Source organism: Primulina tabacum, chromosome 5, assembly GCF_025594145.1.
Source record: "Primulina tabacum isolate GXHZ01 chromosome 5, ASM2559414v2, whole genome shotgun sequence".
NCBI lineage: Eukaryota > Viridiplantae > Streptophyta > Magnoliopsida > Lamiales > Gesneriaceae > Primulina > Primulina tabacum.
The window spans coordinates 6998106-7021919 of NC_134554.1; the positions used below are offsets into that span (position 1 = coordinate 6998106).

General features: G+C 38.7%; 1 protein-coding gene across 1 annotated transcript; it reads left to right on the forward strand.

The window, feature by feature from the left end:
- The first annotated feature begins 1269 nt into the window (after positions 1-1269).
- LOC142546025 (phosphoinositide phosphatase SAC4-like) lies at positions 1270-23419 on the forward strand. Its single transcript, XM_075653496.1, is given in 17 exon segments — positions 1270-1953; positions 2734-2938; positions 3023-3188; positions 3906-4128; positions 5185-5261; positions 5673-5860; positions 5983-6080; positions 6269-6326; positions 6329-6401; positions 6484-6612; positions 6992-7379; positions 7953-8074; positions 8348-8461; positions 19860-20051; positions 21970-22128; positions 22506-22614; positions 22870-23419. Coding segments are annotated over 17 exon segments (2541 nt in total). The 5' UTR covers positions 1270-1833; the 3' UTR covers positions 22990-23419.
- Positions 23420-23814: the final 395 nt, after the last annotated feature.

Genomic DNA, 23814 nt, shown 5'->3' on the forward strand with positions numbered 1-23814 from the left:
TCTCTCCATTATAGACATATAACATGTTATGTTTCGACCGTGATATGGAAAGCTATGGGAAAACTGGAAGAGCGAAGCTCTTGTCTTGGATGGACTTGCAAATTAGATGATTTCAAGCTCGACACAACACGAAGCCACGAGCTGCTTAGTCGTATTTAAGTATATGAACAAAACTAATCCTTTTGTTTTATAATAATAACAAAACTCTAAATTTTTTTATATTAATTCTTAGGATAAAACACTTACTACTGTGTTAAAATGTATAATTATTAGCCAAGACATATTTTTACTTTTATTTTTACTCATGTCACGTGTTCGGATTTTTTGGTGCTGTCACATATCCCTTAGAGATCATTTTTATCAATTTCTTACATCAGATACTTTTCCCAATAGAGACAAGATTACTCGTTAAGGTCTAAAGTCACTCTTTTATGATCCACTTAGCCAACTAGATTAGGCGGAGCAATGTCAACATCTTGACGCACAATAACTTTTCAAAATGTCACATATATCAATATTACCTTAATTCATGCATGCTTAACCTAAAGTTCCCAAAAAAGTATAGAAATGTGTTTTTTGAGATACTTGAACCCACAACCTCGCTCTGATGCTAATTGTTAGGATCAATCGCTTACAAATAGGTCAAAAACTATAGTTCTTAGCAAAAATTCAACTTTAATTTCTTATAATTGTGGCAGCACAGTGTGTAACTATTTGGTGCTAATAAGTCAGGTTGTTAGGCCATGAGTATGGAGAGGTACGTGTCTATCTACCGATATTGTCTCATATCTCTTAGAAACTAATTTTACCTTTTTTCTACTGTCGACTTTGTACCCAACAAAGAAAATATTACCCAAACACCATTTTTTTACAGCCCACTTACACAACCAGATCAAGCGATGTAATTCCAACAGTTTGACGTCGACAAATTCCTAGAATGTCACTCATCCTAATAACACAATCACTTATGTAAGTTTAACATAGCCTTAATAAATTATATAATAATCATGTGAACATGAACACATGTTCCAATTAGCTTAATAAGATCAAATTAAATTATATTTACATATATATCATATTTCAGGAAAAAATATAAAAACAATAATTAAATCTAACTAAATAAATTTAAAAAACTATCCACTGCAGGCTGCAGCTCTCAAAACTAAAACCAACAAATATGAAAGGCTCAACCTTAACTAATGGCTAATTACTAAGCATGTTCCTATTACCATTTTAGCTGTGGCTTTCAAATTGCCTTTCCAGGTCCAAGCTGTCTATCTACCCTTCTCTCTCTTAGAATTTTATTAGATCGAGCAAATTCTGTATACCACTCTCTCTCAATCTCTGTGCTCCATCATAATCAATCATTATCATAATCAATCATCGTTTCTAATTCGTAGTTTTATTTTTTCTGATTTTTTAAATTTTCTGCGAATTTTGTCCATTTCCCCGAGTTTTGTGTAATTTAGCTGTTTTTTTTTAGCTTTATGTGATATTATGTAAAAATAATATTTAGTTTTGTTGAATAGTTTGTGAATTTTTGGTCTTTGATTGCTGATCAGGGATCAGTTGCTGTAATTTTGCGATTTGTGCTTCCATGGTTGTTGGTGCTATTAGTTTTGGCGATTGAAAAGGTTAAAGGGTTATTTGGGTTTCATTTGTTTTATGTTCTTGTGTTTGGGGAATGCTGTACCTGAAGCAACCTGAGGGTGTGGCTATTGGGTTTGGAAGTTGGTAGCGGTGGGTGCAAGTGTTGTGAGCTAACTTTGAATGGTAGAGTGAGTGATTCCCCGAGGCCAAGTCCCGGGGATTGTCAAGAAGGAGAAATAATCTATGGCGGATGTGTTACAAGAGGTGCAGCAGCAGGGGCAGGAAGTGCGACCTGATTCTCTTCGTAATCTGCCTCCTCCTGAGGCGTTTATGCAGAAATTCAGACTCTATGAAACTCGATCGGTATTAATTTCTTCCTTTGATGGATAATTCTTAGATTCAGCGAAGTTACTGATGTTTGCATAGCTTAAAGAGCCTCGGCGATAGTTGATGCCGATAGTTGATGATGCTTGCGTTTGCTATTCTGGAATTCTTGTGATCGTTTTCTTTATATGCCTGGCAAGATGCAGCAAATGCTTTATTTTTCCTTGGCTTAGCATCTCGGGTTTGTGCACTTTGCAGCTTTGAATCTAATTTATTATCATCAATCGAAAAGTTAACAAATGCTTCTTACTGCTACTTCTTGCTCAAAAGCCTCGCTGAAGCTTGATTTGATGAATAAATATGCTGGAGGAAGTACTGTCCTCTGTTTCTGTTTACCTTCATCTTTTTTTGTTTGTCAGCATGGCAGATGACCAAAACTAACCACATATCTACTTTATGATCACAAATCAGTGTCTTGTATTCCGCTGGCTTGCATTTCTAACCAATGTCTTTTGCTGAGTGAAATTCATAGCATGTGCAAACACTTTCATATATGTAACTAATATGTAGCATATTGGGTATATGATGTCCTATTTTACGCCGCACGAATTCGAGTATGTACATAGTGTGTATATATATTTATTTTTGACATATACTCGGTCCTCACTGAACAAGTCTTGGTAGAAAGTGGTTGGGATTGACTACATGGATTTTCGTCTTTACCTTGCTCGATCTGTAACTGAAGTTTTATGTCTGTGCACCTTATATTTTATCCAATGACTTTATTTTTTCTTAATAATTTTATTATTTTGATTGCAGAACTTTTATATGGTAGGCAGGGACAAAAGCAGAACATATTGGAAAGTTTTGAAAATTGGCAGGGTGGAACCCTCAGAGCTCCACATACAAGAAGATCCCACCACATACAATGAAAGGGAATGCTCTGACCTGTTGAAAAGAATACATGAGGGGAACGTAGCAACAGGAGGACTTACCTTTGTCACTATTTGTTATGGCATTGTTGGTACGTGGATCTTTGCATGTAGCCCTTTCTTGTGCAACGATAGTCTGGCAGTCTTGATCATTTTTCTTTTTATTCTTTTATCAGGATTCATTAAATTTCTGGGACCTTATTATCTGTTACTCATTACAAAAAGGAGGCAGATTGGTACAATCTGTGGCCACAATGTTTATGCTATCTCCAAGAGTCAGATAATTCCCATACCAAATTCTGCAGTTCGATCCAGCACAGTTAACTATAAGAATGAAAATAGGTTAAAGCCTTTCTGCATTTACAATGTACTTGTTAATGTCTCTTAATTAAATGACGGATGGTCCACTTTTTTCTAATTTTTAATTCATTTTCCTGCAAAAATTGATAAACATGTTTAATTGTTTGTGCGTAATTATCAATTTGTAACTTGGTTTTCTTCAGCCAAAACACGAATGGACCCTTTTTCTTAGAAGAATTAAATAAACCTCTTCTTGGTGGATTCATTTCTTGCAACCTTGATAATGGCTTCCATACTAAATCGCTCTTTTCAATTTGACCACTATTTTCAGTTTGCGTTTTCTTATCAAATTTCCTAATTCTTATAAAGAAATGATGAAGGCACATTCTTCATATTTTATGATTGTACTCGATGCATACAGAGTTACAAATTTCCACATTCTTTGCGCCAAACTTGGTGTTATTGACCAAACACCTCTTTCGCTTAGTAGATTCTTTTACAGCTGCTTAATTTGATTTTACTGAAGGGCTGTGTGTTAAATGATGTTTACTGTTTCAAATCATTTAAAGAAAGCTTCATGCCTTCTTAAGTTTATTCTTTGTACTAGTTTCAGCTTTCTTGAACTTGAACATTGTTTGCTGACCAGAGATAATGATAAGCATGGTTAACTTGACCTAGTTTTATTTTTAAAAAATCTGTTCCCCGTAAAATATTGACTTGAATTGGTTACCAAGTGTTAACACTTTGTTGGTTGCATAGGTACAAGAAACTCTTGTCAATGGTGGATCTTACGAAAGATTTCTTCTTCAGTTACTCCTACCATTTGATGAGGAGCCTCCAGAAGAATGTATGTGATAAAAGGACTGGGAAAGTCTTGTATGAAACTATGTTTGTGTGGAATGAGTTTCTAACTCGTGGAATACGAAATTTTCTTCAAAACACTATATGGACCGTTGCACTCGTCTATGGGTTTTTTAAGCAGGTGTGCTTTTACTTGACCTTGGCCACCGGGAATTACTTTTTCAACATTTATTCTTATTTTATGCATTCATGTAATGTATATCTACGGTTCACCTTTACAATCAAGAAATTTCGTTTCTGTAATATAGTTTTCAGGCAATAATCAATCACGGTAAAAGATATTAGTGCTAAATCCACCGGTAAACAATTCAAATTAAAATTTCAATATAACTACGAGAATCCCAGGTGCATCTAAATGAATTATAATTTTAAATTTAAATGACATATTTCCAACATTCCCTTTAAAGCTGAAGTATAAAATATCATATGTTTTAAGTTTGACTATGCCGTAATTCATAAACTTGGATGGTAATGGTTCTAGCGAGATGCAACGACTTTGCTGTCATTCTTTCATATTCCCCATGGGCACCTGTCTTGAATGGTTTCTCCAGAAACTACTTCACTTCTGACTGTAAAAAAAAAATAAAAATCAACTTGAACCAGTCAATGGTTGTCTTAGGATAAGGCTTAAAAAGATTGAGTTATTTATGAAAATAGCAGTCTTAGCTACAAACAGAAGCATCATGCTTCCTGGTCAGATAAAAAAGTCACTATGTCGACTGACAGTCAGACACTTGATTCTTGTCTCATAAGCTAAAGTGTTGGAGAATTTGAAAGTGTGATCATGAATTGTGGATGTTGAGAAATGGGAGCTATTACGGTGCTAGATTCATTAGCTCACAGACTAATTGATTAGCTCTGACTTTTTTAGAGACCTCTTCTCACCTTTCAAGCCTCTGGTTCCATGTAGAGGGGAAATAATTTCACATAACTGTGTATTGTTGATATATCTTGATGAAAACATTAGCCTTTGTTTAGGTTGAGTTGCTGAAGCATGTGAGAAAACAATCCAGCAAAATCTTAATATAACTGGAAGATTCTAGTTACATCTATCTGAATCAGAATAATGCATCCTCCGAAATCGAATGGTACTCTAGTATATAAAAATCTGGCAGGAAATTATATGCGAGCATTATAATTGGATGTGATATTAATTGCTTTATATTGATAATTCCAGGCTACACTTTCTATATCGGGACGGAATCTCAAGCTAACATTAATTGCCAGGCGTTCACGGCATTATGCTGGTACCCGGTAAGATTTTAGTTTTATACATGATTAAAATTTGAGTTATATGTTGCTGGTTCGATTCCAAGTTACTCTTTCTGAGGTGTTACATCATCATATATCCTTTATCATATGCATGGCACATCTTTCTATGAGATTTATCAAGGATTGAACTGCACGGAAGCCAATGGTCTTATCCGTGTTTCTTCATACATAACTTGTACCTATTTTTTATTTCTCTATACTTCGATTGAATATTTTTAGTGCTTTCTATACTCTGGCTCCTATAGAGAGAAATTGAAATTCCTCCGGCCAAAACTCTAAGCCATCTTTCATATCACCATTGTTTATTTTGTTGATTTATTTCAACTTGGGTTGATAGAGAGTTTCTGGCAAGCATTCTCTGTCCTACTTCAACATCTTTCTGTTTGAATGTAGATATCTAAAACGAGGTGTAAACGAGAAGGGCAGGGTGGCAAATGATGTTGAAACCGAGCAGATGGTGCTGGAGGATGTTTCTGAAGGACTTCCAGTGCAAATTAGTTCTGTAGTCCAAAATCGTGGCTCCATCCCACTATACTGGTCACAAGAAACCTCACGTCTCAACCTTAAGCCTGATATTATATGTATGTTAGAGCAATTAATTGTTCCATGTATTCTGTATTTTTCTATCTTGAAATGGAGTACTGGCATCCTTTGTGTTTCTTTACTGTTTTGCATCACTTTATATTATTGTTCTGTTCTCCAGTGTCAAAAAGGGACCAAGCATACGAGGCCACTAGACTTCATTTTGAAAATCTTGCCAAGAGATATGGGAATCCTATCATCATTCTGAATTTGATTAAGGTAGGAGAATGCTGTAATTTTGGTGTTTATGCTCAAGAATGTTATAGGTATAATGATGTATAATGATGTGACCCTTATTTAGTATCTGCAATGATGCAATCAAATATATAATTGCTTACAGAAATATACAAGATTACAAGTCCTGACAAAAATCCATTATGTTTTGCCTGGTCAAAATTTATTGGCAGACCATTGAAAAGAAGCCTCGAGAATCCATACTTCGCGCCGAGTTTGCGAATGCCATTGAATCATCAACAAAGATCTGTCCGAAGAGAATCGGCTTAAATTTCTCCACTGGGATTTGAATAAACATTCTCGGAGGTACTTAATTGTATCCTTACGAGCATGGCTTATTTTTGTGGTACGTGGTCTGACTTATTATTTTGTCTTGATCTTTCATCAGCAAAAAAACAAATGTTTTGCTACTTCTAGGAAAGGTAGCTGTGTATGCGCTAACGTTGACAGGTTTCTTCTATTGTCAAGTAACACAAGCATTAACATCAGACGAACATCTTGCCTGGCCTTGTTTTGAGTAAGTCTAGTTGCTCAATCTTACAATCTTCTTTAAATTGCCCAAATAAAGAGTGGGAATGATGTAGGCTAGGTGGAGTTAATCGGATACTTTGGCAAATTTTTTCATGTGGTCTGTTGTGGTGGTCGTACTGGAATTTGAACCTGTTCAAATCTAAATATTTAACTCTACCTCTTTGGATTGATTTCCTTATTTTCCTGACCGCCCACTCTGCAATTTTTTATGCCTCTAAAATTGGAGTTGTGAACATCATGGATGAATTGGTGGTAGTATTCCATTATATTTTTATTAATCACGGAGCAATGGGAAATTCACTTAATTGCCATGTTATGAATGAGTTCATACTGAAATTGGAGTTTTTAACACTTGTCTGACACAGGAAAGGTGTTGCTGTTGACATGTTCGACCCTAGATACTCTAACATTGACAATGTGAAACATAATGACGATGAAAATGAGGACTCTGACGACCTAGACAGAAAAACTCGTGGAGCGAATAATATTTCTAATGGCAATCAATTTGTCGGTCCACCGATGGTGCAAAAGGGAGTGCTCCGGACTAATTGCATAGATTGTTTGGATCGCACTAATGTGGCGCAATACGCTTATGGTTTGGCTGCTTTGGGGAATCAGCTGCATGCTTTAGGAGTGACAACCTCAACAAAGATAGACCTTGATGACCCTTTGGCTGAAGAATTGATGAGTTTTTATGAGAGAATGGGAGATACTCTTGCCCATCAATATGGAGGGTCGGCTGCTCACAACAAGGTAAATTAATGCATCGTTCTCTTTGAAATTTTAGTTCTATGGAGCATATATCATTTTGTGTTTGTTGTTCACGACATCTTGAATCCATTTTTCAGAAGTATTATGAAGTGCTAGGGCCTTGACTAGTTGAAATATTGTTATTTGTTGAAACAACATAGTGATTAGGCATAATACTAGTTAAAGAAGTTGTCCTTAACCTAACGGAAACTGTTTAATCTTGGTTGAGTCCGTCAAACTTAATACGAATATTATAAAAATTTGCCATCTTCAACCTGGTTGTTCTCCGAGTGTATTTAATTCTGAAGTCTTTCAAAGGGACTGCACCAAAAAAAAATTCGAATGTTGAATTATTGATGCGTTATTGGTATAGAAATGATAAATGATGCAAGTCTTTCTATACGTTGCGATAATTAAATCCGTGGAAACAAATCAAACTAATGTCTTATGTTTTAAAGTAAAATAATAAAACTCCAAACCAGATTTATTTATTTTCTTACACATTCTTTCAGTCTTCTGTTTCATTTTTCTGCCAAAGCATTGGCTATGTATATATGATGTAATTCTATTTCATAGATTTTCTCTGAGAGAAGAGGTCAATGGAAAGCTGCTACTGAGTCCCAGGAATTTCTTCGAACACTACAAAGATATTACAACAATGCATACATGGATGCGGAGAAACAAAATGCCATTAATGTGTGAGTTCATACTCATGACTTTTGCCACGCTTTTGGAAATATATGTATTGCCTGTGAAATTAAAATAGTCAGTGAAGATTGTTGGGGATTCAGGATCATTCCGAGTGTAGTAGACTTGATAAACTGATTTTATCTTTGGTATGTTTCACCATGAATTAAAAAGGTTTCTTATCCTTTTTGGAATTGTTAGCTTGATTTATATTTCTCATTGTATGTCTCTACTCTGATCAAATAAGTTTCACCGAACATTTTGTATGATGGTATTTTGCGCAGATTTCTGGGACACTTTCAACCTCAACCTGGTAAACCTGATGTTTGGGAGCTTGATTCTGACCAGCATTACAACGTGAGAAGGAATGGACGATCAACTTTAGAAGAAAATGGGAGGTACAGAAAATAATCATTGCTAAATTGTTGCTGGTATACTCAATGCCTTATGGTGAGCACGACCTAAATGTCCACGGAATGTTTTTGGTTGACATTCTATTGTAACTAACTCAATTGATGAAAATATATCTTGGATCTTTAGATGCTTATTACGGTCCAGAGTTATGAATCAGGTTATGAGGTGATTTATTGGCTAATCGTTAAGATTAATGATATTTTAAATTTGGGGCTTGTCCGAGAGAACCTTTCGAGCTGTTGGTCTTGATGTTCATTGGGAGAGAACCTCAGATCTTGTAAAAAAAGTTTATGAATAATTTTCTTATTATTTTATTGTTTCGATCTTCCAACACACAAGAGCGGTCAAATTCTAGATAACCATATATGTTCGGGGAGCTTGTTCGAGAAAGCTTATCTCCTCAAGAAGCAAGAAGAAAGGGAATTCAAGAAGTTTGAGAAGGAAGAGTTTTATTTATGAAGAAATGCAGCAGGAATTTCACAAAATGCATCGATGTCCTGTTTCCTCTTCTATTTTCCTACTCGTAGAATTGTAACTGACTAAAATGGGTGGAAAACATGCTCTCTCGGTTACATGATGTAGTCCTTCATCCACGTGGGTTTGTTGCGTCTTTTAGAATGAGGTATTTGAATTCCCTCCCTCTCTCTCCCTCGTATGCTTCGATTGCGTTAGAAGTTCCTGGTTTTTCCTGTACTTGGGCCAGGTTCTTGACAAACATCCCCTGGTTGTCCAATCTTCAAGTTGCCGATCCATTAGTTTTGAGTCCATCTCGAGTGGTATGGACTTATCACTCCCCCTTTCTTAAAAAATAACCTTGTCCTCAAGGTTTAGTTTTCCCATGTGGCATCCTCGGGATAACTATTGGACCATTGCACTAATACTTGCTTGTAGACACACGCAGATACGTGTTTTTCACACCTGCATGGCCTCCTGATGGTGAACTATGAAATCCAGTAGCATCAACTCCCTTCGCACAGAATCTTGAGCTAAATAACACCGCTCTTTAAACAAAAGCAGCCCATTTTTCACCGTGAAATTCTGGTCATAATCCTGTTGTTCTCAATTCGGGCTTTGTCTGATTTTCCTGATGCTAAACATCCAAGAAAACAAACTCCGGTTTAGATAAAGTAGAAAGTACGACTTGTTTGATGCCTTTACCTTCCTCCTCATAAACTCTTGACAAGGATTCAGCTGCCGAGTTCTTCCGTCCTGGCTTATATTCAATCACAAACTGTACCCAATCAATTTTCTCTAATAATGTTGCTACTCTGGTGTCTGTATGGTTTGGGTTAACAACTCCTTTAACTTTTATTATAGGTCCGAATAACAAGTTGTCACCCAAGCAAATATTGTCTCCATTTAGATACCGCCTCAGTGATTACATGTAATTCTCGAACATAAGTAGAAGATGCTTGCATTTTGGGACACGACTTCTTGCTAAAATAGGCTATTGGTTGTCTTGCTTGCATCAATACTCCACCAACCCCCTACCCCCCCTTCAAAGCATATGTTTCCATAATAAACATCTTAGAGAAATCGTGTTGTCCCAATACCGGAGTGTCTGTCATGGCCTTCTTAAGTTCTTCAAAGGCTGCCGTGGCTTCCAGCTTCCAATGAAATGAGTCTTTTTTTAGCAACTCAGTGAGGGAAGCTGCAATGGTCGCATACTGAGAAAAAGTGGGGGTAGTAACCCGTATTTCACAGAAATCCCCGTAATTGTTTTATCGTCTTAGGTTGCGGCCACTGGATCATGGTCTACCCTTCCACCCATAACTAAATCCCCCAAATACTCAACCGTGGTTAGAAAAAACTGCTCTTGCTCAGTTTTGCAAAATACCTCCTATTTACGATACACTTCAACACCAGCTGTAAATGTTCAACATGTTCCCATCCATTCGACCATACACCAGAATGTCGTCAAAGAAAACAATGACGAACTTCCTCAAATATGTCTTGAAAGCATGGTCATTGCAGCCTGGAAAGTGGATGGCGCATTTGACAAACCAAAAGGCATCACTATAAACTAATAATGCTTCTCGTGTGTCTGAAAAGCCGTTTTGTGAATGCCCTCATTCATTCTGATTTGGTGATTCCCGAGCCGCAAATCTGTCTTGGAAAACGTTCGTGCAGCTGCCAAGTCGTCAGGTAATTCGTCAATAGTTGGAATGGGGAAAGAGAATGGGTAATCTGTCCGGTATTATGATGGCATTAATAGTCCTGTAATCCACACAAAAATCTCCTAATGCCATCCTTTTTCTTCACTGACAACACGGAGACAAATGTGGACTGTTACTTGGTCGAATAAACCTATATTCAAGTAGCTGTTGTATGATCTTCTCCATAGCATACTTCTGAAAATAATGGTAGTGGTAGGGCCTCACATTGATGGGTGTCGTGCCGGGAAGTAATGGAACGCTGTGATCTACTGTTCGGTGTGGTGGAAGAGCTTTGGGCTCTTCAAACACTTTGTGATATCTCTTCAACGAGTGCTGTCCTTGCCTAGGAATATCCTGGAAGTGTTACCTTACCCCTTTTTATCAACTTGGGTTGTCAATTGCTCTTGAGTGATAATATAGCAAGTTCTGATGGATGTGTTTCCCATCAACATACGCATTTGGTTATAAGAAATAGCCTCTGGTTCAGCTACATTGTTTCCTCTCAAACAGATATGCTCCCCATTGAATGAGAATTCCATGATCATATCTTCGTGATCATGAAGACAAGCCCCTGGTGCCTGCAAGAATTGAATACCCAGCACTACTTCCAATCCCAGATGGGTAAAACATAGAGATCGATCAAAATTTTTGTCCTTGAAGGATGAGAAATGCCTTAGGACACAATTTATCACATCAAAAATATTGCATGTTCCCCATGTAAAACCGAAAATGCCTGGCTAAGATGCAATTAATCTCCATTATCGTGACTAATTCTTCTTGTATGAAATTATTGTGGTTGCCAGTGTCAATCAAGATTTCAATTGGCACCTGCTGGAGAGTTGCTCTAATTCGAAAAATTCATGGGCTAAAAACATTTGTTAGCGTGTGCATGTTTATTTCCATCTCTTCATCCTTGGGATAATCATAGCTTTTTCCGCATCGAACTCATTCCCTGCCTCATCATTTTCTTCCCTCAACATAACAATAATATGATTTTTTGCAGTGATGGTTGATGTATCTTTCATCGTGAGTGAAGCACAAGCCCATCTCTCTCATTTCCTGGATTTCAGTTAGGGTTAATCTTTTGAACTACCACTCGGTAGGAGGTTGCAACCGTGCCTTCGGATTCATTGCTGGTAGTGCCATTTGTCCGACGCAGTTGTGTGTCATAGCAATAGGTTTCGACGGTACAACATTATCTGCATTCGAACGCGTTATCTCCTTCTGCAAATGCCCGCAGGCCGAATGTCCTCGTTCCTTACCTCGAACAATTGTGCTTTTGTCATGGCTTCCGTGAGTCTCTTGGGATGATTGATCAAGAGCTCCCGGCGTATCTCGGGTTTGAGACCCAAATGAAAAGATTGAGAAACATCGGCTCCGTCACACCCGTGATCTGATTCATCAACCCCTCAAATTCCGCTCGGAAATGGGAAACTCGACCTGTTTGCACTAGTTTCACAATCCTTTCCAATGGATCATCGAAGACAGAATATCCAAATCACTTCTTCAGTGCTTTTAAAAATTGATCCCAATCAGTCAAAACCCTATTGAGATCCACCCATTGGTACCATGCAGCTGGTTCCCTTCATAGTGGAAGGCGGTACTGTAAACTCACTTCTTTCGGAATTGCGTGGAGATGAAAATATTGTTGATGTGTTCTTCTTCATGATTGAACTTGGGTCAATCCAATCTAAATACCTTCGTGTATGATGCCAGATCCTTTCCTTATTCCCCCAATTGCTGACTTGCCCAAATTGCAAATCCATGCTCGTCATATATTGCACCAACATCTTCGTGTAACTTACCAGTTGGGATTCAGAGTGTGTCTTGAAATTGTTTTCCATCTGTCTCGTCTCTTCCGCTACATCCTTATTCCCCATCTTTTATGGGTATTTCGCGTATGTTTCCTTCTTCAAACTCCGATTTGTATTTTTCATACATCAATCTCTTGTCAAAGATAGAACAAGATCCATTTCGCATCATATCTAAGGGATTACTCAGTTTAGGCCAAAGAAGCAATGTAACTCGATCATTATCAAGCGAACTACAATATTTTTCTATCCGTGAATATCCCACCAGAGCGCCTTCTACTTCTATTAGGCCATGAACTAGATCCGAATCATTCTCAACGGGTCCATAAGAAGTGATTCCACCCCCAATTTTTGACTGTTTTCTCCATCATATTTGGGAGATTCCAGAGACCCACTCGAGACTTCATGCAGCTTTTGATCGACTTGCCCAAATCGCAAATCCATGCTCATTATATATTGCACCAACATCTTCATGTAACTTGCCAGTTGGAATTCAGAGTGTATCTTGAAATTGGTTTCCATCTGTCTCGTCTCTTCTGATACATCTTTATTCCTCATCTTTTATAGGTATTTCGCGTCTGGTTCCTCTCAACAAGAGTACCGATGATAAGATTGAGATATGCACACTTCGAGTCTGTGCCAAACTCCCAAGAGCAAAACCAGATTGATAATATTTCTCAATGAATCTACAAATACTCGCTTTACACTTGTATCCCTCCCCTATTGCTGTGCGATAACATAAAGAAAAACAATGCTAAACAGAATTTTAACTAACTAAAAAGGGTGGAAAACATGCTCTGACGTAGTACATTCATGTGGGTTTGTTGCGTCTTCAAGAATGAGGTATCTGAATTCCCTCTCTCTCTCTTCTCCCTCATGTGATTCGATTGCATTAGAAGTTTCCGGTTCTTCCTGTAATTGGGCCGGATTCTTGACAAACATCCCTTGGTTGGCCCAATCTTCAAGTTGCTGATCCATGAGTTGCGAGTCCATTTTAAGTGGTATGGGCTTATCAGCAGCAGTGACGACTATTGTGCCAGACCTCCGCAAAAGGACTCTGACAGTCATTAATGATGGCATTTTGATTGCATATTAGCATATATAACATCAGCATGATTGAGCATTAGTCATTCCATGTGAGAGATCAAGAGAGGATAAAGATTATGGGGAAATAGTGAATTATACTATTTTGACCGCGGAAGCTGTGCATGTTGGGTAGGCTAGAGGTAATTTGAACCAGTTGGGTAGCAGTTGGTGGAATTGCGTAGAGGTGGGATGTTCCAGGGGCTCTGTAGTTTAACAATATGATACCACCGTTTCCCTCTTTCATCTTTTACCTGGCTGTAGAATCCGTTCTGCAGATGAATGTTTATGTCGAATTATTAAAAGTTAAGAGAGATATACGTAATATTTAGTTTCCTTTTATTAAGATTAGAATCCTAGATTTAGTTCTGATTTGATTTGATTCTGATTTATTTCCTAGTTTTAGGATATTTCCTGATTTTTTTCCTTAGCTCCGTTCCTTGTATTTATACTTCATTTGACAGTAATAAAATTTAAGAATTCAGTTTATCAAATTCTTCATGGTATCAGAGCGACCATGGTAAAACACGGTCTCGCCACAGGAACCTCTTCGGAGGAAAAATCCGATATCCTTGAGTCGAATCCCAACCCTTCCAATAACTCTCTCCTTATCACTCCTCACCGCCTTACAGGTTCGAACTACTTGCAATGGTCCCAATCCGTAAGAATGTTCATCTGTGGACGCGGCAAAGAAGAGTACCTCACCGGAGAAATTGAAGCCCCAGCAAAGGCTGATGCCGGCTATAAGAAGTGGAAGACGGAGAATCACTTAATCATGTCATGGCTCATCAATTCCATGAGTTTGGAAGTAGGTGAGAATTTCCTTCTCTACGAGACTGCTAAAGATGTTTGGGAGGCAGTCCGTGAGACGTATTCAAGTTCCGATAACACCTCGGAACTGTCGGCTATTGAATCAGCCCTTCACGACCTCCGGCAGGGAGAACTCAGTGTCACCCAGTACTATAATGCCCTCACCAAACAATGGCAGCAACTTGATGTTTTTGAAACCCACGCTTGGAAGTGTCCGGAAGATGGTCAGCGCTATCTCAAGATTGTGGAGCAGAAGCGCACCTTCAAGTTTCTACTCGGTCTCAATAAAGAACTAGATGATGTTCGAGGCAGAGTAATGAGTGCCAAGCCATTCTTGGGTCTTCGAGAAGCTTTTGCTGAGATTCGCCGCGAATAAAGCCGCAAAAAGATCATGATGGGCCCACCTTCTACCTCGGTTGATGGTTCTGCCCTCCTCGGGTCTTCACTCGGTGCTACTGGAGCAACTCAACAAGAAAGGCGTAAGTCACGGCCAACATGTGAGCACTGTTCCAAACCAGGGCACACGAAGAACACTTGCTGGGTTCTCCATGGCAAACCTTCTGATTGGAAATCATCCCGTCCTCCGACTGCCAAGACCAACCGCGGCTTCTCAGTTCAGCCCTCAGGCGACCAGGCCAATGACAGTCCGTTCTCTCCGCAACAGATTGAAGCACTGCAACAAATCATGTCTGCAACCTTAGCGCAACATGCTACTGGATCTAAATCCACCAGCCTTCACGCTACCAAAGGTATAGACGTTATTGCTTTAATTTCCGCTCAGCACTTCTCGTGCTCTTGGATTGTCGACTCGGGTGCCTCCGACCATATGACCGGCAACCGGAATCTCTTTACAACATACCAACCCAATACCGACTCTCTCCATGTTCGGATTGCGGATGGTACCAAGACCCGGATTGCTGGTTTCGGATCCGTACAGATTTCCTCCGACCTTACTCTTAAATCTGTGCTGCATGTTCCTTCTTTGGATTGCAATTTATTGTCCATTAGTAAATTGACAACCGATGAACAGTGCTCGGCTAATTTTTCCAATAATGTGTGTTTTTTCCAGGAGTTGGGATCGATGAAGACGATTGGCAGTGCTAGGATGTGCTCAGGCCTCTATCTCCTCAATACAAGTCTATCCAGCCTTGAATCTCGCTCTCATTCCTGTTCAAATGCTAGTTTTGGTTTTCATATAGAGTCTGGAAGTGATGTTATGCGCTTACACTTTCAGTTAGGTCATCCAAGTTTCTTTTATCTTGAAAAATTGTATCCGAATTTATTCGTAAATAAAAGGGCGAGGTTTTTTCATTGTGATATCTGTCAACTTGCAAAACATACTCGGGTCTCATATAATCCTATCCATACAAACCTTCTCAACCATTTTCACTCATCCACAGTGACATTTGGGGCGCATCTCGGATACCCAATATAAATGGAGCCCGGTGGTTCGTCACCTTCATCGACGATCATACTCGCCTTACATGGGTCTTTCTTATGAAAGACAAATCTGATCTCGCCCAAATATTTCCAGCCTTTAACACTATGATCCAAATACAATTCAATACCCGTATTCGGGTTCTCAAGTCTGATAATGCCCATGACTACTTCAATACCACCTTAGGATCCTATTTCACCAAGCAGGGCATTGTCCAAATCAGCTCTTGCGTCGACACACCGCAACAAAACGGGATTGCCGAAAGAAAAAACCGTCACCTTTTAGAGGTCGCACGTTCCCTCCTACTCTCCATGAATGTGCCGAAATACCTGTGGGGAGAGGCTGTTTTGACCGCTGCCTATCTTATAAATTGGCTCCCGTCCCGGGTCTTGCGGTATGTCACCCCTTTTCAAACCCCATCGTCCAGTTTCCCACATATTAATACATTATCGTCTCATCTCCCACCAAAAATATTTGGTTGCACCGCTTTTGTTCATATCTACCCTCATTTCCGTAGTAAGCTTGATCCTCGGGCTACCAAGTGTGTATTCATCGGGTACTCCTCTAACAAAAAAAGATACAAATGTTACTGCCCCGTCTCTCGAAAAACATTCACAACTATGGATGTTAACTTTTTTGAAGATACTCCATATTATCCCAAAACTGTCCTTCAGGGGGAGAAACAACCTACAATCGAAGTCCCGTTTTGTAAAATCCTTCCTGATCCCGAACCACCTGAGTCAACTACACCTACTGTCCCATCGAACCCGAACCCACCAGCTACACCAGCTACCGAAACCCATTTTAGTCCACCCACCTCGCCAAACCTCCAAGTCTATACGCAAGGTCAGTGGCGACGAGGTCAGGGGGAGTGTGAAGCTCCAGCACATCCTACACTTGCCGCTGAAGATACCACTACACCGATCCCAATTCCGGAGACAACTACACTAAGCACTCCGGCTCTAGCCCCTCAGAATCAGAATCTGGAAGACTTGCCTATAGCTCTACGGAAAGGTACTCGTACATGCACTAACCATCCGATTGATAGGTGGGTCTCCTACGGACGTCTCTCCCAGTCCTACCGAGCATATGTCACGAAGCTGGATAATATCTACATTCCGAATACCATCCAGGAAGCACTTCTGCATCCGGGCTGGGCTGAAGCAGTGAAATCCGAACTCACGTCTCTAGAAAGGAATAGTACGTGGTCGATTACCGAATTGCCACCTGGTAAAAGAGCGGTGAGTTGTAAATGGATTTTTACGGTGAAGTTTAACGCTGATGGGAGTGTTGAGAGATTGAAAGCTCGATTAGTGGCTCGTGGGTTTACTCAGTCTTTTATGGGATCGATTATGAAGAGACATTTGCGCCGGTTGCGAAACTCAATACTGTCCGGATCCTCATCTCCTTAGCAGCGAATCTCGATTGGAAATTGCAGCAATTGGACATTAAGAATGCATTTCTTAATGGGGACCTAGAGGAAGAAGTGTATATGGAAGTTCCCGCCGGTTTAGTGGTTCCGAATGAACCAGGGAATCAAGTGTGCAGACTGCATAAGTCCATCTACGGTCTTAAACAATCGCCTAGAGTGTGGTTTGGAAAGTTTTCCACGGTGGTTAAAGACCAGGGGTTTGTCCAGTGCCAAACGGATCATACGCTCTTTGTTAAACATTCTCAAGATAATAGAATTTCCATCCTTATTGTGTATGTGGATGACATTATATTAACTGGAGATTATGAAGAGGAAATCAGTAGTATCAAGGCTACGTTGGCTCGGACGTTTGAGGTGAAGGATTTGGGACCTCTCCGCTACTTTCTAGGTATGGAAATTACCCGTTCAAATAAGGGCATATCCGTTTCTCAGCGGAAACATGTACTCGATCTACTTAGAGATACTGGGATGCTCGGTTGTAAACCTGCAAGCACACCAATGGTATCGACTCGAGAGGCCGAAGGTGTACCCGAAGGAGATCCCGTCGAGAAACAACGGTATCAACGGTTGGTGGGACGATTGATCTACCTGTCGCACACACGACCGGACATTGGCTTCGCGGTTAGCTACGTAAGTCAGTTCATGCATAATCCGAAGCAATGCCACATGGATGCAGTCTACCGCATACTTCGGTATTTGAAGAAGTCTCCCGGAAAGGGGATTTTATTTCAGAAACATGATGTTCGTAACATCATTATGTTTTCAGATGCTGATTGGGCAGGAAGTCGTATTGACCGAAGATCTACTACGGGTTACTGTTCCTTCGTATGGGGAAATTTGGTGACTTGGAGGAGCAAGAAGCAACCCGTTGTGTCAAGAAGCAGTGCTGAAGCTGAGTTTCGCGCGTTGTCCTTAGCCACGTGTGAAGGGATATGGATTAGAAGAATGATGGCCGAATTGAAAATGCCGTACCATGAGTCTGTGATCCTCAAGTGCGATAATCAAGCTGCGATTAGCATTGCTAAAGACCCTGTTCATCATGACCGTACTAAGCATGTCGAAATTGATCGTCACTTTATTGCCGAGAAGATTAAGAGTACTGAAGTATTAATGCGGTATACTCCAACTCGTGAACAACTTGCAGATATCTTGACCAAAGCTTTGATTGGTCCTAACTTTGATGAAATATGTAACAAGTTGGGAATGTATGACATTTACGTCCCAACTTGAGGGGGAGTGTCGAATTATTAAAAGTTAGGAGAGATATACGTGATATTTAGTTTCCTTTTATTAATATCAGAATCCTAGATTTAGTTCTGATTTGATTTGATTCTGATTTATTTCCTAGTTTTAGGATATTTCCTGATTTCTTTCCTTAGCTCCGTTCCTTGTATTTATACTTCATTTGACAGTAATAAAATTTAAGAATTCAGTTTATCAAATTCTTCAGTTTACAATGGAGATGTACATATATGGCACTAGACTTCATATAGTTGGAGTTGATCATGCTTTAATTTTTTCCGTACATCTTAATAATTGTTTTATCCAAGAAATATACTCACCAGAGATAATAGGATAAGTGGGTATGGATAACGAACTTCAGGGGGAATTGATTTGTTTCGCCTTGCGAATTATTACTACATAGAAAATTTACCGGTGGATAGCTTCTAAGAACTTTTATCCATTTAGTCGAGCTTGTCTTTTATTTCACTCTCGTATGTGTGTCATTTTCAAGTTGATATTATGATTTTCCCTATTATTTATCAACATAGAAATCAATGTGCCCATGGCGCATGGTCCTTTATTTTATGCTACTGTTAATCCTTTGTTGTTGGCACAACTCAAATGGCAATTTTTTCTGTTCTACACCTTTGCTCTGCCCAATTAAAGCTCTTTTGTATGTTGGAAAAAAATGTGCTCTTTAATAAAATGGCCTATTTTCAGCAAAAAAGTGTCTTCGATTTAAGTAATTATTTTGAGAAAGAATTAAATGAAAATTTTACTGTCCCTCCCTCTTTGGCTTACAAATTGATATGCTACTTTCGTATCTAGGTGAAGCCGTGGGAGTAGTATATTGTGAACAAGTTCATTTTTCCCTTTTCCAAAAATTACAATAAATTCAATGCTCCAGTTTAACACAATGATTGTGTTTATTAGAGTGCGGATTGCTTATTCGCTTATTGTAAACTTTTTTTTATCATTATAATATATTTTAGTTTCTGATTAAAAAAAAAGTATTCTATGAAATATCAGTATGATATCTGCCAAAATCTGTCAAGACTTACGCTTATAATGCATTATATACTCATACTTGTGATTAAATAGATTTTATCCGGATATGATATCAATAAATGGCCATAAAAGCATTAGTTATAACATGATTAGTTCCTTGAAAGCATTTCTATTTATAGATTGCTAATATAAGGTCCGCATTGTGATTTATGATGTTGAAAGCGGCACATGATTCCTTTAGTACTCAAGGCATGGAGGTAAGAAGTAAGTTTGATCCTGTATGGGAGTGGTGCACAGTTTTGAACTACATGTCAGTTGTTGATGATGTACTTAGCTTAATGCTCTTGTGAGGCTGTAGATGGATATATAATCTTGTGTACTGCATGCTGGTAACCTCATGTAATATTTTTGGATGTTCAGGTCTCGTTTCAAAAGATCGTTGTCGGACGGGAATATTCTTGGGAGCCCCTCACCCTCACCCACATCTACATCAAACATCAATAAAGGTTTTTCTAATGGTACCTTCTCCAACAAATTAAACAGAGGAAGCATAATGCTTTCTGAGTCAACACCCGAAATATCAACTTCCGAAAGTGAGCTAGCGTGTCCAAGGTGCTTCCATTTCCTATTCGTTTAGGGCAATTACGTTTCTGACCTGAATACTTTAGATTTTATCAACTGAATGAATGCATTAGGTTGGTGTAGTTACATTTAATTGGGGGATCCTAACAAAGAGCGACAGAACTCTCTGTGAAGGGACTCTATTTTCCCTCTGACCCTTGTTTGCAGAGAAGATGGAATTGTTGAGATACATTGACGGATGATGGTATATGAGGTTGGATTGATATTAAATAACAAATCCATCAATGTGGGTTCCCTCCTATTATCTCCTCGTTCTGGGCCATCTGTAATATGTAGTTTAAAATTCTCCCAGATGTACTCACACTGCTGAGACCCACTTAGATGTTAAATATCCAAGCACATAGCCCCACCTGTAAGATTTGAACTAGACCGAATCACCGAATTCAGATGATTCGTATTCTTCTTCCTTTCCTTTCAGTTTCTGTATCCGTCCTTAATTACTCTTCAAATTCCAAACTTCATACTGTAATATTTACTCTTTTATGAGTTTGTTTGTATTTGTGCATATTGCGTTCTTAGTAGGCGTACGGAAGTAAATATGTACTATTAAATAATATGCAAAGAGAGCGAGGAACAGAGAGGTAAACATGGGAAAAAATCAAGAGTCCCTGGATGGTAGTGACTGGCAGTGAGAAGGATGAAGAGAGGTAATTCGCTGTAGTGATAATCTGTTGCAACGGTTTGGGCAGTTTAGAATGCATGAATTGTTGGATGTGGATCTAATATTTCTTTCAGTGTTTTAATATGATTTGTACATTTAGGTTGGATGTAACCATCTAATGTGATCCAGACCCATCGTATGAATTTGTGGGTCTGAATTGGGTTCTGGGTCTTGGAACAGTTGAACTAATTCAGTGATTAAACTGGGTCAGGACTTGAATATCGATGGAAGGAAGGTCTGGATTACCTAGTCAGTCTACAGGCTTCCGACCTCCCATCTCTGATCTGAAAGTTGTAATATTTTCTTTTGTTTACCGTCGTTCATTTCCTTTCCTTTTTTCTTGCTCACCAAACGGAACATGCTCGGCATTGACCTTTAGAGTGAGTTCTTAGTTTATCGAGTGTTATCAGCCTTCTTCTATTCAAATTAACTTGTTTCTCCTGAGTTCACTTGTTTAGTTTGAAAAAATCAGATGTTAGATCAAAGCTGTGAAGTCTGATTTTTGTGATTTTTACAATGCACCACAATTCTTTGTCATATGGACTTGGTGACATGGAAAATTCGATCTGTCAGTACATGACCAAATAACTAGGTCATTAATGATTTTATGCTGTCTACATCATAGATTGAAAGCAACCAGGTTTCTTCATTTATATATTTTTTTATTTGACATGTTGAGGCATGATAGAGCATTTTGATTTAATTGTGGATTTGATGAGGGCAGTAGGCTACAGATGCGAGAAAATGTGATTTCTGATTGGGAAGCATTTTCAATGTGACTGACTTGATTCCTGATTGGAGATGCTGGTGAGTGGTCAATGGCTTAGAGTAGGTCAACTTGCGACATTCATCCTGATCTGGATAATGGAGGATGAATGAGACCCTTGGATATTTAGTTAAGAAGCACGAGCCCCTTGATTATTTTGTGCTTTTGGGATGGTCTCCAACCATGTCTGACAAGGTTATGGTTCAGCTAAATACCTTGAGAGAAAATTCATATTGCTTGCTTGTAGACACTGGTTATTCTAGTATCAAGTACTACTTTTCTATCTTTTTTAATATTTGACTGCTTATCTGTGCTTTATGTATTAAGGTATTTATCGCTTACCGGTTAGTTTGTTTGGCAATTTGTTATATCATCTGAATGAGTCTTGTGACTTGGCTTATAAAGCGTTTATTTGGAAATTAATTCCTTACCCTTATCATTCTCGATATTTGTGTTTGCAGGGATACTCCTCCAATTCCTACAAGAGTGCTGTTTACTGCAAGGCACAGAAGTAAATACATTGAACATGAAAATGGGGAAGCAATTGACTGGTCAAACTTTGTTGACTTGGACTGGCTCTCGTCATCTGCAAATTCGTGTGAAGAGGAGTTGTTGGAAAGGTAATATTTCCAAGTTGATTATTTTGCATTATTATCTTAGAGGATGAGTTACAGAATTCAGTTACCTTTCACAAGCTGAGCACCTGGGTTTTGTTGTTCAGACAAACAGTCTCCAGATTCTTTTCTTCAGATGTGCAGTGGGACTTATTGGTTACTCATGAATGAACTCTATGTAGTCACTAGGGTTCTTTGTATTTAATCTTGCGTTTCTTACTTTTTACTTCTATTCAGAGTCACAGACTTTCCCTTGCACACACGCAAGGACATTGAATGAATGACAATAAAGTTGTTGATAACGGTATATTTTGGGATTCCTTGGGGAAGATTTTAATGTTTTTGTTTGCTGAGGCTAAGCTTGTTTACTTTTTGATTCGTAGGTCAATGCTATCAGCCTCTCCAACTGCTGTACTGTCGTCAGACAATGTTATCGATGAAATGGCTAGAGAAACAACTTCGTCCGCCAGTGAATGTGGATCTAGCACAATGGTTAGTATATGTTACTATCCATCTTTTAGTCCTTGAAAGAAAGTGAGATACCAACGGTGCCATTTTTATTCCAAAACTTAAGGCATAAATTAGAATGTATGGAAATAAACAAGATATTGTCCTTTCCTCGTGCCTTTTTATTCTCATTATAGTCCCAAGCATATTTTAGGATTTATTTTGGTGGTACAATTCTTAGTGTGGATTCTTTGATAACTATTCCGTGCCAATTCTTGATACCATGCTCTGTATATGCAGGGAAGAGAGCACACTGGATCTTATTTGCGCTATGGTGAAGATCGTAAAACTGAAGTTGTCGAGGGATTTTCAGACATTTTTGTGCATTGGGTAATGAATGGCGAAGCACTGTGCCATTGAGGAGTTCCGCCACCATAACTCTAAAGCAATAGGCTCTAGGCCAATTTTTTGAGAGGTGATGCTATAATTCTGGGGAAATCAACGTGACAAGGAGAAACATAATGTTTCTGCTCGGTATTCTTTGGATAAAAAATTTCCAAGTTAGAGCCACCCTCTGTTCTGCGGTATGGTTTGTAACTTAAATATCTTCGATCTTTCCGGCCCTTGTACCACTAACGAGTACATAGTCCGTTCTGGCTCGCTTTTTCTCTTTTCCATTTCTTTTTGGCTTCTCTGTTTTAGTCTTGTCCTTGTATTCAGCTGTCGTCCACATGATGTTGTCTCTGAGGTTCTACTATGTAAATAGATATATAGATAATGATTGGAACTCAACTCTTGTAGAGACTTCTTGTAATAGGCCATTGATTTTTTACGTTTATTTTGCAGCTTTAACTTTGTGAAAATAGTTGAATAAAAAACTTTAATGACTCATGGTTACCATTAGGGATAATTTTATGGTTCATCATCAGGAAAAGCTTTTCGATCTCAATGAGCATTTGTGATCCTGGTTGTCTTTGAGGACGTTATGCTCCATTTATTATCGGAAGGAAAGCACCACCTCAACGTGTCCAAATAGGACTATTAATGACGAGCCTATATGAACTACAAGCCGATTAAAACTAAATAGTCAAACAAAACAAACAAACTTGGTTGATCATTCATATATTCCCAAAAAAAAAATGAAAACAAATTAAAAAACTGAGAAAAATATACTCGTACCAATTCAAATGCTACAATACAAGTTCTAGAGTGTTTGAATTAATGAACTGAAACTAATCCTTAATA